The sequence below is a fragment of the Protopterus annectens genome, chromosome 1.part2, assembly GCF_019279795.1.
Source record: "Protopterus annectens isolate FY-2018-M chromosome 1.part2, PAN1.0, whole genome shotgun sequence".
Taxonomy (NCBI): domain Eukaryota; kingdom Metazoa; phylum Chordata; order Ceratodontiformes; family Protopteridae; genus Protopterus; species Protopterus annectens.
Genome location: NC_056727.1, coordinates 702,477,250 through 702,489,556, shown reverse-complemented (window position 1 = coordinate 702,489,556; position 12,307 = coordinate 702,477,250). Strand labels below are relative to the sequence as shown.

Here is a 12,307-nt window from a genome sequence, read left to right as displayed (position 1 = left end):
AGCTACTCATTCCAGGGACCTAAATGTGGCCTGTGACTTGAATAAAATATGCTGGAGGGACAGATTTGTCTCCCAGCGACTGCTGCATCTTTGGAATAGGCTGTCAATTCATGTGAAATGGAGCACCTCTATGACACTGTTCAAAAGGAACCTGGATGAGTTGATGGGGCACCATAAATTCTTACCTGGGATAGTCCCCACAACTGTCCTGGACATGGGCAGTCATTAATAAATACATTCCTCAGTATTGACTAGAGTGCCTATGGTATTACAGTGAGATGAAATGGTTGGGCTTGAAATGACCTCTGGGTCAATAGCCTAGTAACCTCCTGTGGTTCTATGAAAAAGAGTACAAGGAGTAACAAGCCCTCTCCTAGTTGAGCACCTTAAAGCCTTTTCCCTCTTCTCAGTTTCCTATAGATTGCTGAGGTGTGATCTATGCTTGGCTTACACAGCATCCACAAACCCCACACTTATGAAGCTCTTGCATATTTGTAAATCAAACCATACCAGAAGTACAGTGTCTGAGGATCAGAATTTTGTCTGACTTGAGCAGAAAATAGTGAGATGGATATGTCCCTGGGACTGCCCTTCTATGGAACAGGCTTCCCATCCATGTGAAGCTGAGTTCAGCTATTACCCAGTTTAAGCTCAGTCTAGACCAGTAGTTGGGGAATAGGAAATTTACACCAGGTCTGGCACCCATGCCCCTTATGGACAAAGTTAGCTTATAAGTGCCTGGCCTTCAGTGTCCTATTTGGATACAGGATATTATTATTCTTTTGGAAAGACTTGGCTAGGCTTAGAAAGCCCCCCTGGGTCGTTAGCCTAGTAACAGTCGATAAATCTATAAATATCAAGTGCTCTTCTTTAAAAAGTCTGATTGTTAAAATGAGTAGTGGTTTCAACTGTCACTGCTTAAGTAGAGGGCATTTTGCTGTCTAATCGACATTTATGCTCAAGGACTGCACCTTGACAAAGCTAGAGATTGCCTTCCCTATCAAGGATTCATATCAAGAGTATAAGCAAAGAGAAAGAAATGGGGGTATCTAAGCAAAAGACCATCACTGGCAGAGTTTTAGTATAATCTAAAACAGAAGCTGCTGTTGAAAAAGGAATAATTAGAGCATATAAAATATTGCATGATAACTGTAAGACTCAATCAGAGGAGGTTAAAAAGTATTGGAAAGCGAGATTGGATGAGCAATTCACAAAGAAACAATGGGGGAATATATGTATGTCTCCCAAATATACAACAAAGTCTAGAAGACTTAGGATCTTTGCTTGGAAGTGTTTACGTGGGGTATAAAAACACCTATGTAGATGCCAAAGAATTTTTTTATCCTCATGTAAACAGCAAATGTTGGAAGTGTGATGAGGAAGAAAGAGGTAATTGGGAACATATTTTTTGGGAGTGTAATGAGTTAGCAGACTAAAGATTCCCTGCAAACAACTCTGTCAGAAATACTAGGTGACCAATTTGTTACGCAGGAAATTATTTTTTGAGCTATGACACAGAATCAGAATTGCCTAGACATTAGCAAGTCCTTGCTGAGTCTAATTATGATGGCTGCCAAAAAAGCAATTACTAGAAAATGGAAATCTATGTCTAGACCAACTGTACTAGAAGTAGTGAATATAGTAACAGAGATTAAACAACTCCAAACTGGGATCTTTATAAAAAGGGTAGCAGCAAATTACATAGAAAAAAATGGGAATTGTGGGAACAATACATGCAGAGGAGGAATGAAGCTTACGAGAAGGCAGGATTTGAATGACCTATGTAATGTTTGACTGACAATGACTGGATTATAAGTGATATATACTGTATGCAACTAACATTTATTTCAATATGGTTTGTGATGTGTAGTGTTTGCAACTAAAATTGATCACAATGTATATTTTTCCATTTATAAGTGTATGATTGCCTGTGTCATACGTGACAATGTAATAAAGATGTTTCTTCTTTAAAAAAAAAAATGCACCTCAGGTAATGAAATTAATCTCATTTGTGCTACTGCTTCTTAGCTGCATAGTGCTTTTCCCCCAGATGAGTGGAAATTGTCCTTGTGCATAGAGATCATTTGAATGTAAACAACTGAACTGACCTGCTTAGAGCATATAGTAAAAGGGCATGTTTTTTAACCAAGAGATTTTGTTTTGTAAGGCTTGGAAAAATGCATGTACATACTGATGGACACAATGCATATATGTGACAATATGCTTGTTCTGATTTATGATTTGTATTTTTTGAACTGGGTAAGTTGCACTTAGGAAACGTGTAATGCAAGATTGCCATATAGGTATGTTTGATTCTGGGCTGATCCTATTCATATGCCAATACAAATAGCTTGTTCATGTACATAGATTATTCATTGGTTACTCAGCAGTTTTATATAACCAGTGAAGATTGTTTCCAGTCTGAATTCAGTTCTACTGTAAAGACGCGTTCCAATGATTTGGAAGTGTTTTGTATGCTTTTTATTGGCTATTCAATTTTTCCATTGGCCCATGAAGAAGGAATAGCCTTCTCAGCATGTAAATGTTAAGACTGGATGCTATTTTCTGATCAACCAATAGAATTTTAGAAAAACTATAATTTATTTACATTTTATATGTGATTGGTCCATGTTTTCATATTAGAACCAATGACTTGGAAGTGTTTGAATGTTTACTATTGGCCACTTGTCTTTACAATGACCAGTGAAGAAGGAACAGCCTTTTTAGCATGCAAATGCTATGACTGGATGCAGTTTTTTAATCAACCGATAGAGCTTTACAAAAACTATGACTTATTTACATTTCGTATGTTGTTTATCTATGTTTTTATACTAGAACCAATGACTTGGAAGTGCCTGTATGTTTTTTATTGGCCATTTGATTTTATAGTGACCAGTGAAGAAGGAATAGCCTTCTTAGCATGTACATGTTCTGATAGGATGTAGTTTTTTGATCAACCAATAGAGTTATGACTTATTTACATATTTTATGCGATTGGTTAAGAGACACTTTTTAAGAGAACATGAACTGGTGAAGTTTTGAGACTTGAAAAAGAGTTTATACCCGAAAGCTGTTGTCTTTTTATTTTTGTAATAGTAACTTATTTGGCTTTACTAAAGTATTTGTTTTATGCCTATTGCTGTGGTGGTTTCGGTACTTTGTTTTTACAAGTTTATACACAAGTTCCAGTACCTACCTTTAGTGGCCAGGATTTTTTTTTATACATATACATGTGTATATATATATATATATATATATAATATGTATGCAATATGTATTGGGGTGGGAGGTTTGCATAATGGTTAAGGTGTTTACCTTGCAGACACAAGGTGCAGGGTTTGATTCTCACATGGGATAATTGGCTAGGCTTAAAATGGCCCACAAGGGCAATTAGCCTAGTACTAAACTAAACTAACTACTACTATAAATATGAACACACACACATGCATATGTATAAATTTATTTTATATAAAGATATGTATGTGTGTGTAATATATACACACACACATATACATGAGGTGTGCAGGGCGCTTGCCCTTTGCATTACAGATGTGTTCAGTATTTTGAATTTTCGGTCTTTTGGTTCTTCAGTCTTCTGAAGTAGACCCACGTGTGTATATGACACGTATGTATGTACTGGAAGCAATTAATATCCCAGTCCCCACATATCCAGAAATCATTATTAGTAATGGGAGATACAGTTTTATGACCAGCAGTGTTCTCTATTTGTCTAGATCTCTCACATGTTCCTCGTTTTATGTGGGTAAGATAGAATGAACAGTGAGAATATGGATTGAGTATGTCTATGCTTAGAAAGTATGACACAAATGACAATGCAGATATGTTGTAAATTGTACTAATTTAAACATGTTCTTTTTCTTTGTGCTGGAGAAGATTCCTATCCTTGTTGGGGGGGGGGGGTCTTGGGAAAACAAGACTAGAATACAAAGAAGTATACCTGCAGGTATTATTGAATTCTTGCCCTCATTGATTAAATGAGAAGATTTAGATTAAAAGCATTCTTTATGTAAATGCTATAAGATTATGAAGCACAAAAATTAAATATGTTTATTAACATTCTGATGTGGTGGGATGCAGTGTATTGTTCTGATTTAAGCTATGTATGATTTATGAATGAAAGCTCTCAACTTCCTAAATATTTAATTTCTGCATTTTATTTTACATTAAGCACCTATTATTTCAAGTTGTATTGCTTTTATAGGCAGTATTATTATTACTTAATACTATGCATTTACCCTGATATACTTTTTTTTTTTTTTTTTTTTTTTTAAGGAGGTTATTAGTTTTGTCTGTTTGCTGTATATTTTTCATAAGGTTTTATTTCCTTTCTCCAAATGCATGGGAAAATGCCATTTTGTTTGTTTACAGAGTTTTATTTACCATTCCTGCTGTGGTGAGATCATTTTATTCTGATTCTGCTGTGGTTGATTTTGTTGTCCCCTTCTGTCACTTTCAGTAGCCACTCCAGTGCCCCATGTCATATGCTGGGTCTACCAGCACTCCAGTCTTTTCCCTGGCCAGTGATGAATTTTTACCGGGGCCAGCGAGGGATTTAAGGGCATCCTTTGTGGGGAGGGGGGTGGGGCAGTCATGAAGTCTACATTTTTGATCAGGGGATTTTCTGTATGAGGTACCCAGTATCCCTCTCCCTTGATGACTCTTGGTAGCTTCCCTAGGAGGGAGTGCAATGGAGGACATCATGGCTTATTGTCCCACCTCCCCAAAAGTTAAGCCAATCTACCCACCATCAGGACTATTCCTCCAGACCATGATAGCTCCAGTAACGACTAGGGATCATGAGAGAAGCCCACGTCACACTCCACCCTCCTGGGATGGTAACACCCATGCCTCCCTCCCTGCCACTCTGTTAGTCACCTGAGCTGCTACTTGAACTGCGGTTGCCTGTGTCATAGTCAGTGCATTATCCCTCTACTCCATTTGAGCAGCTGCTCTAGTTCTTTTTTTAAAGTTGAAGTGATCACTTGAACAGGTGCATAAGTGTTTTAAACCATAATTTTATTCTCCAGCTGCTGTAATTATATTTACATTTGAATTATTCAGTGGCTCAAGTACATGAATATAGAACATATAGGCATATTGTTTTAATTGTATTGGATATAGTATTGTATAGTTTTCTAACCCGGACATAGACAGTGCCATTTGGCTTCCACAACCATTCTTCCCTGAGGGTTATATTTGAGTGAAGAACCAGACAGACTGTGGAACATAGTGGTCTGTTTAAAGCCTTGGGCTTGCATGTCTGGCAAACATGAAACTCCTATTGGTGCTTCACATGGAAGATACCACTGCTTTTCCAACTTCTAGTCACGAAAAGGCATGAACAAGGTGGGTAAAACCCACATTTTATGAATTACTGTTAATGATCTCTTCTTGAAGATCCACTATTATGGTCATGTTTACTTGCACACAACAAACTGCTTTAAAAGGGTTAGGTAACATTTCAGTTATTGGCATGCAGTGTTGCTGCAATTATGATTTATGTGTTTAGTCATTTTAATTTTAATATTTTGCTTCGATTAACTCATTCCCTCCAGTATAGCAATTTTGAGTGTCTACTTTTAACCCCCAGTGGGTGTGGCTTGAGCTTTTCAAAAAATGAAGTTATCACCTTACAGTTCTAACAAATACTCATTGACAGAGGTCAATTATCAATACAGTTGTGTTTGCCATCCTATATGCTTTAAGATAAAATATTCTGATACCTTCTATGTGGCATGGTTATGGAATTTATTAATGCAAATATGAACAAGCAAGATTTGATGCCAAGAGATGGAGTAGAAGGTAACTGCAGAAATGTCTGGAGATGCACTTGGCTGTAATGAGTTAGTTTTGTGGTAGTTTTGTGTTTAGTATTATAATGTAGTGCTTTCTTTTTGTTTGTGCTTTGTAATGACTTCTATAATTCATAAAGTCATAGATTGCTAGGCTAATGACCCAGGGGTCTTTCTAAGCTTAGCTGAGTTTTCCTGAAAGAATAATAATGCCCTGTATCCAAACAGGACATTGAGGGCCACGCATTTATACGTCACCTCTGTCCATAAGGGACATGGGTGCCAGGTCTGGTGTAAATTTCCTATTCCCCATCCACTGGTCCAGGTTGCGCTTAAAATGTGTAATAGATGAACTCCGCTTTACATGGATGGGAAGCCTGTTCCATAGGAGCGACAGTCCCTGGAATACATATGTCTCTCCACCATGTTCTGTTTAAGTCATCGACAAAATTCAGGTCCTTAGATCTTATATTTCTGGTACTGTTTGACTTACGAATCTGCAAGAAATTCATAAATGTGGGGTTTGCAGATGCCTCCTAAGCCAGCCATAGATCATCTCTTTGCAGTCTGTTGGAGACTGAATAGACGGAAATTACTTTAAGGTGCTCTGCATAAGGCAGGTCTGTTGCACCCTGTATTCTTTTTGCACGGAACCTCTGAGGTTGCTCTAGTTGCTTCAAATGCCTGGTCAGGTACATATTGAAGGCAGTATTAATCATTAATCATTTAGTTAGTTTAAATTATATTCATATGGTTAGCATACATATTTATTGTTGCGTGTAAGCTGTACAGAAATAGTGGAAAATTCTTAGAGACTGTGTATAGATACACTTTTAGTCTTACACCTTAGAATAAGTTTATTTTATCCTTTTTTCTGAGTCCATTATTAGAACAGATCTGGTATGCATATGTGTGTGTGTGTGTTCATGCGTACGGGTATCTGTGTATATATATGTATGCATGTATGTACATATGCAGTGTTTTTTTTTCTCAGATTAGAAAGAGTACTTATGGCTTTTTTTTTTTTTTTTTTTTTAGGGAACGGCATTATTGAACCAATACCACTGAATGTTAAAACAGGTAATGTCCTCTACTATTTAAACTTGGGTAAATTTTTTTTTTTAAGTTTTCATATACCACTGAAGTTTCACAGTGTTGTAGAAATAATCTTTTCTTTATTGTTCTGAAAGCTTTAAACTGCCGTAGTGACTTGCTTTGTGCGTAAAAGGGCACCAAGTGAATCAAATATCAGTCTACATTATGTACATCGTACACAATTTTATTTATATTTATTGTGGAATAATGACTTCCTTTGTTCACTTCTGGCAAAAGATGTTTTATTACTTTCATCCCTAATGTGTATTGTAACTTGAAAGTTCTGGCATAAGTCTCATTAGGAGGATTATTGAAAGACTCGCATGTTTAGTCCTAGATCATACCCCCTTCCCCTGCATTGGTAACCAATGTGATATATCTTTAAGAAGAAGAGCTATGCAGGAATTTGAGTTCTCCTACTAGGAGGCACTTGCAAATAAATAATTGAACTAGCAGCATGACTGTGTCTGGTTTATCTTTATTAATTGCTCCTTTTCCCTCTTCTCCATGACATATCGTTACCTCATTATTAGAGGGCGGAATCAAAGATAATTGCTGGTTTGGTACTATTAAATGCTGCTTCTTCATCATTTTCTGCCAGTGGAATATTAGCTGGAGGATCTATAGATTTGCATTTTAGCTGTTCATTCTTTCATCGTTTTAGTCCTAACACTTGGCTGATTGCAATAAGTGGAGTATCATGTACAACAGTAACCGTCTCTATACATACTCCATTTTTTCCTCAAATTATCAGGCCTGGTAGTGACATGAAGGTTTTTTTTTGTTTTTTTTTGTTTTTTTTTTGTGCATCTTCCTCCTTTAAAGTCTAGGTGTTTAAAAGTGGAATCTTCCTTGTTACAAGTCTGCAATTTATTCATTTTACTTGGATATAAGAACAGTAGTACTATGAGCCTATAGTGATAAACTTCTGAGCTGGTTAACAGTAGAGTAATTGACGGCCATGGTTCTTCTGAATAATCCCTTTCTTTCCTTGTGTCTTTTTCAAACCTTGCTACATGTGTATTCTTAGTTCAAAGCATTCTCTTTAATTCAGGAATAATACATTTTCATACCTGAGACACAGGGGTGTTATACCATTTGGAAACTGATGCATGGAATCCAAGTTTTTTTTGTTTGTTTATATAAAAAGATGCATGTAAAAAAACTCTCCTTCTCATAGTCTGTGAATTGTGTTGTGCCTGATTTTTAACTGAAAAACTTATCTTCTTGCCAGATCAATTTTGCAGTAGCCTAAGCTGTTTGGGTCTCCTGCCACTGGCCAGCTTTCAGAATTTTAGGACATCTTCCATGTTCTCTATCAGAAGCTCAAGGGGATTTCATTATAAAGACAATTAGAACTTCAGTTTCTTAAGAGCTTTTTTGCTGCTGAAGAGTGCTGCTTTGTTAGGCCCTCTGGAACTTTTGGTTGGCTAGAGATTCTTCAAGGCTGGGCATACAAATTCCCTGTTGGGGAAGACCTTCCACTAAAATAATTTTCTGACTAAAATTGTATGTTTTGGGACTGTTACTGCATATCTAAGGGATTTTGAGTATAAATGCTTATGTGAACTTTTTGTGTGACAAAACAAAATCTATTTTTTGATGTAATTTTCCTTCAGGTCAATTTAGGTTTGTATATATGGGGCAGGATAATGTGCTTGTGGAGAACAGTTGGTGATTACTCATTCCAGTAACTCTTTTTCTACTGTTAAGGAAGGTAAAAATTAATTAAATAATTAAACAGTCTAGATAGTTTCAAAATTTATTATAACACACGTGTGTGGAGACCTAGCAATTGTAAGTGTGTGTCCCCTATTAATAAAACTCAAATTAATTTGTAGAGATTCAGAACACAATTAATAACATTTATCAAACAGACCTCTACCATCAACCAAAGTTAATACAGTTCAATATTTCTATTTATTAAGACATTATTATGTCTTACTATATTAATTACATGTGGTTAATGTCATATACAGGGACCTAGTCATCATTTTCCTTAAAAATAGAATTATTATTGCTACACTTAACTTTTTCATGCGAGAAAAAAAATATTAATCAAGCACAATATTGCTGCTTTGTTGACTACATAAATGTAATTTTCTTAGTAAGTCATTGTGAACAATGCAGATACATTAGTATATTTGCTACATTTTGCACATTCCTGGACATGCGCAGTTATGTCATTTATTGCTTAAAAAATTCCCCTGACATGGTTAAAAGTTTAGTTATGCACACTGACCACAAACTCACTTCCTCTTTCTCTGATATGAGCAAATCGTTTTACACTACATGTGTCAATTTATTTATTTATATATTTTCTACCTCTACACTACTTAACTCTTTTTCACTTTGTCCAGGCTTTTCTTCTGCTTTCAAAGTCTCATTCTCAGTTAATCTATGGAGCAGTTATATTGGTGTCTGTGGTTTTACCTTCCCCTTCTGCAAGAAAAGGAACATTGTTAAGGAGTCTTTAGGTGTAGCACCAGCTCTTGTTGCACCTTAGCTACTGGTGGGTGACTTTGCTGTGGCCATTCTTGGTTCCTCAGGCTACTCATCTTTTTCCCCAGTCCCTTTGATGTTGCATCTACAGCCATCATCGAACTAAGTACATCCACTGCAGCTGTGGGGATGGGTTTGATGAGAGGGGAAAAGTTCAGGTTCTTTTCTCAGCTAGGATAAGAAAACTGAATCTGGGTTGAGTATGCCTTCTAAGGGTCGGTCATTTTCCAGGGAGGTTCCCAGGATAGGTGGGCATAGTAAGATGATGTTGTCTTCTCCTGTTTCAGTATTCATGGACAGGAAAGTTATTCTTGGATTTGCTCAGGAACTCCTATTTTTGCCTTTTTGTTTAATATTTCTTTAGGCAGGAAAAGAAAGAGTTCCATTCCTTTCTAACTTGGATTTTCAGGCAGAAGAGTAGACCTTTCAGAGAGTGGTTGTACTTCTGGAATGTCTTCTCAACCTGAACAGTGCGATTCTGAGGAAAGTATGCCTTAAAAAATTTTCTCTTGAAGGTTTATCTATTTTTGAGACTTTAAGATGAAATAGGTTTTTAATTGGGAGCAGAATGAAATTCCTATTGCATAGAAAAAGTAAGCATTATGATTTGTTACAGTTGGATTTGCCTAAATCTACAGCTGTTCCTCCAGTTTTGCCTGCTTTAGAGAATCTAGCAGTAATTTATCTTTCTAAAACTGTGTCAGCTTAACAGATTGCTACTGTTAAACCCATTCCATCTGACAAAGGTGGGAAAGCTTTCTTCTGCCACTTTATCTTTCAGGATTTTCAACTGTCAAGCTTGTGTGTTAAAGTAAGAAAATAATTAAACTCCCTTGCATGCCTCACTAATATGTGCTTCTCGGCATGTTTTAAAGTATGCTTATGATGCTGCTGATGATTCTTTCTCCAGAGAATCTGCTTTTGTGTCAGTAATGAGAAGATAAGTTTGGCTTCACTCTCAAATCCTTCCTGAAGATGGACTTCCAAGATGGCTGCACAGTAACCGCTTCTCCCAGTGTGAAAACAAGAACTCAGCAGAGAAGGCCAGTAGACTTGTGTTTCAGTAACTGGCTAATACGTACACTGTCTAGATGCCAGGAATAAAGAAATACAGAAGACCTGGAAAACATTAGGTACAAAAAGTGAGGAAGAAACACTCACTTGGGAAGGTTCTGCAGCTCTTCAGCAAAATGCAATGGAACCTTCAGACATGACTTCCAGTAACCTACAGGAAGATACAAGACAACTGCATATAGACCTAGTTAAACTAAACAACACACTGATAGAGTATATTAACACAAACAACAAAAGGCTGGGGAAAAAATGGAAGAAATTTTAAACAGATATTCAGATGAGATGATAAAGCTGCAAAAATCAGAGGTCGGAATTAAGAAAAAACTGGCTGAAAATGAAACTGCTCAGGATGACATGTTTAAAAAAAACAGTAGAATTAGAGGACAGAACATATAGGGGAAACCTGAGATTTTTCAGCTATACCAGAGAAGCTGGAAGGAGCAGCCTGCATTAATTTTATGAAAGCACAGATAACCAACTGGGCTGGTATTCCACAGCAGGAGTTGTTAGTTGAAAGGGCACATCGTGTGATGCTCCAAACCTAGCTATAAAAAAGCAACATAAACCTTTAATAGTAAAGATGTAGTCCTACCAGCAAGAAGGAGTTAATCCTGACAAAACTGGCAGAAGGTTAAAAATACTAAAAGTGGGATACACCAGAGTGTTTGTTTGTGGAGAATGATTACTCACTGTACACCAGGCATAAGAGGAGTAAATTCATTCCACTTTTCAGGGAATGTCAAGACATGGGTGTGAGATTCAAACTGCTGTATCTAGCTGTCTTTAAAGTATTCTTCCCTGGGGGGACAAAATAATTTTTGATGAAATGCATGCTAAGGAGGAAATACAAAAGTTTTGTCCAACAAAAAGTGAGCTGTGAAACTGAAGGATATTCTGCTTGTTCTTCTGGTAAGAAAGACCACAGAGAAACTGTACCTGTGAAACCTTTTCCAGTATTTTAATAGAAAATGTTGGACAGAAGGAAGGGGCATGAGAGTTGATTAGAAGAATCGAGAGTACGTTGGAAATGAAGCAGCGACAGGATTTGGGTGATGGTGAAGAATAGTAATATAACCAGTAACTCATTGTGGGATTACAATGTAGTAATTTATATTTGTGAAATATGACAGAACACGAAAATCTATAAATATAGTACCTTTTCAAAATTTCTTGGCTTTCTGAGGACTGAAAATATATGGCCTACTTATGTCATTAATGTTTGTTTGGAAAAATGCTTTGGGGAGGGGCAGAGAGGGGAGAAAGCTAACTGTATATAAAGAAAACATTTTCTTAATAGTACTGTATCTGTGGTGTATGGTTTTCTTTGCATACTATTTTTAAGTGTAATGGGGATTGTAAACAGGTGCTGTTTTTTTTTCTCCCCTCTTCTTTCTTTTTATCTTGTTCACCTTTTGAGAAATATAACCAATGTAGTGTAAAAAAAAAAAAAGCCTGGTTAAAAAGGCATGACAAAGTTAAAATTAATGTGCTTTTTCTCATTTTTCACAGTGAACTGACTGTATTAAGGACCTTGGGTTCATTAATTTTAAGACAGAACAAGTGAATGAAAAAGAATATTGAATATTATGAGGCTTTTGTTTCCCTAGCAAATGCATGTATACTTGGTAGCAGTTTTGCAGCTGGTCTTTGTTTCCATGGAAACTGTCTGATAAAGAGAAACTGGTTGTCTGGTTCTCATGTCTCCATGGAGATAATCTAATAATGAAAAACTGGAGATAATCTGGTGGAAGGGAATGGGCTAAGGGAAAGAAAAAAAAAGAAAAAAAATTGGCAAGGACACATGTTCTCTGAAAGCAGTCAAG

The 12,307-nt window shown here is 36.6% G+C and overlaps 1 protein-coding gene across 1 annotated transcript in view; it reads left to right on the top strand.

Moving 5' to 3' along the window:
• LOC122792406 (G patch domain-containing protein 11-like) overlaps window positions 1-12,307 on the top strand; it is a 339,605-nt gene that overhangs the window by 43,953 nt on the left and 283,345 nt on the right. The window contains exon 3 of the mRNA XM_044060194.1: window positions 6,852-6,893. Coding sequence (XP_043916129.1) covers window positions 6,852-6,893 — 42 coding nt within the window. The remainder of the gene's footprint in view (window positions 1-6,851; window positions 6,894-12,307) is intronic.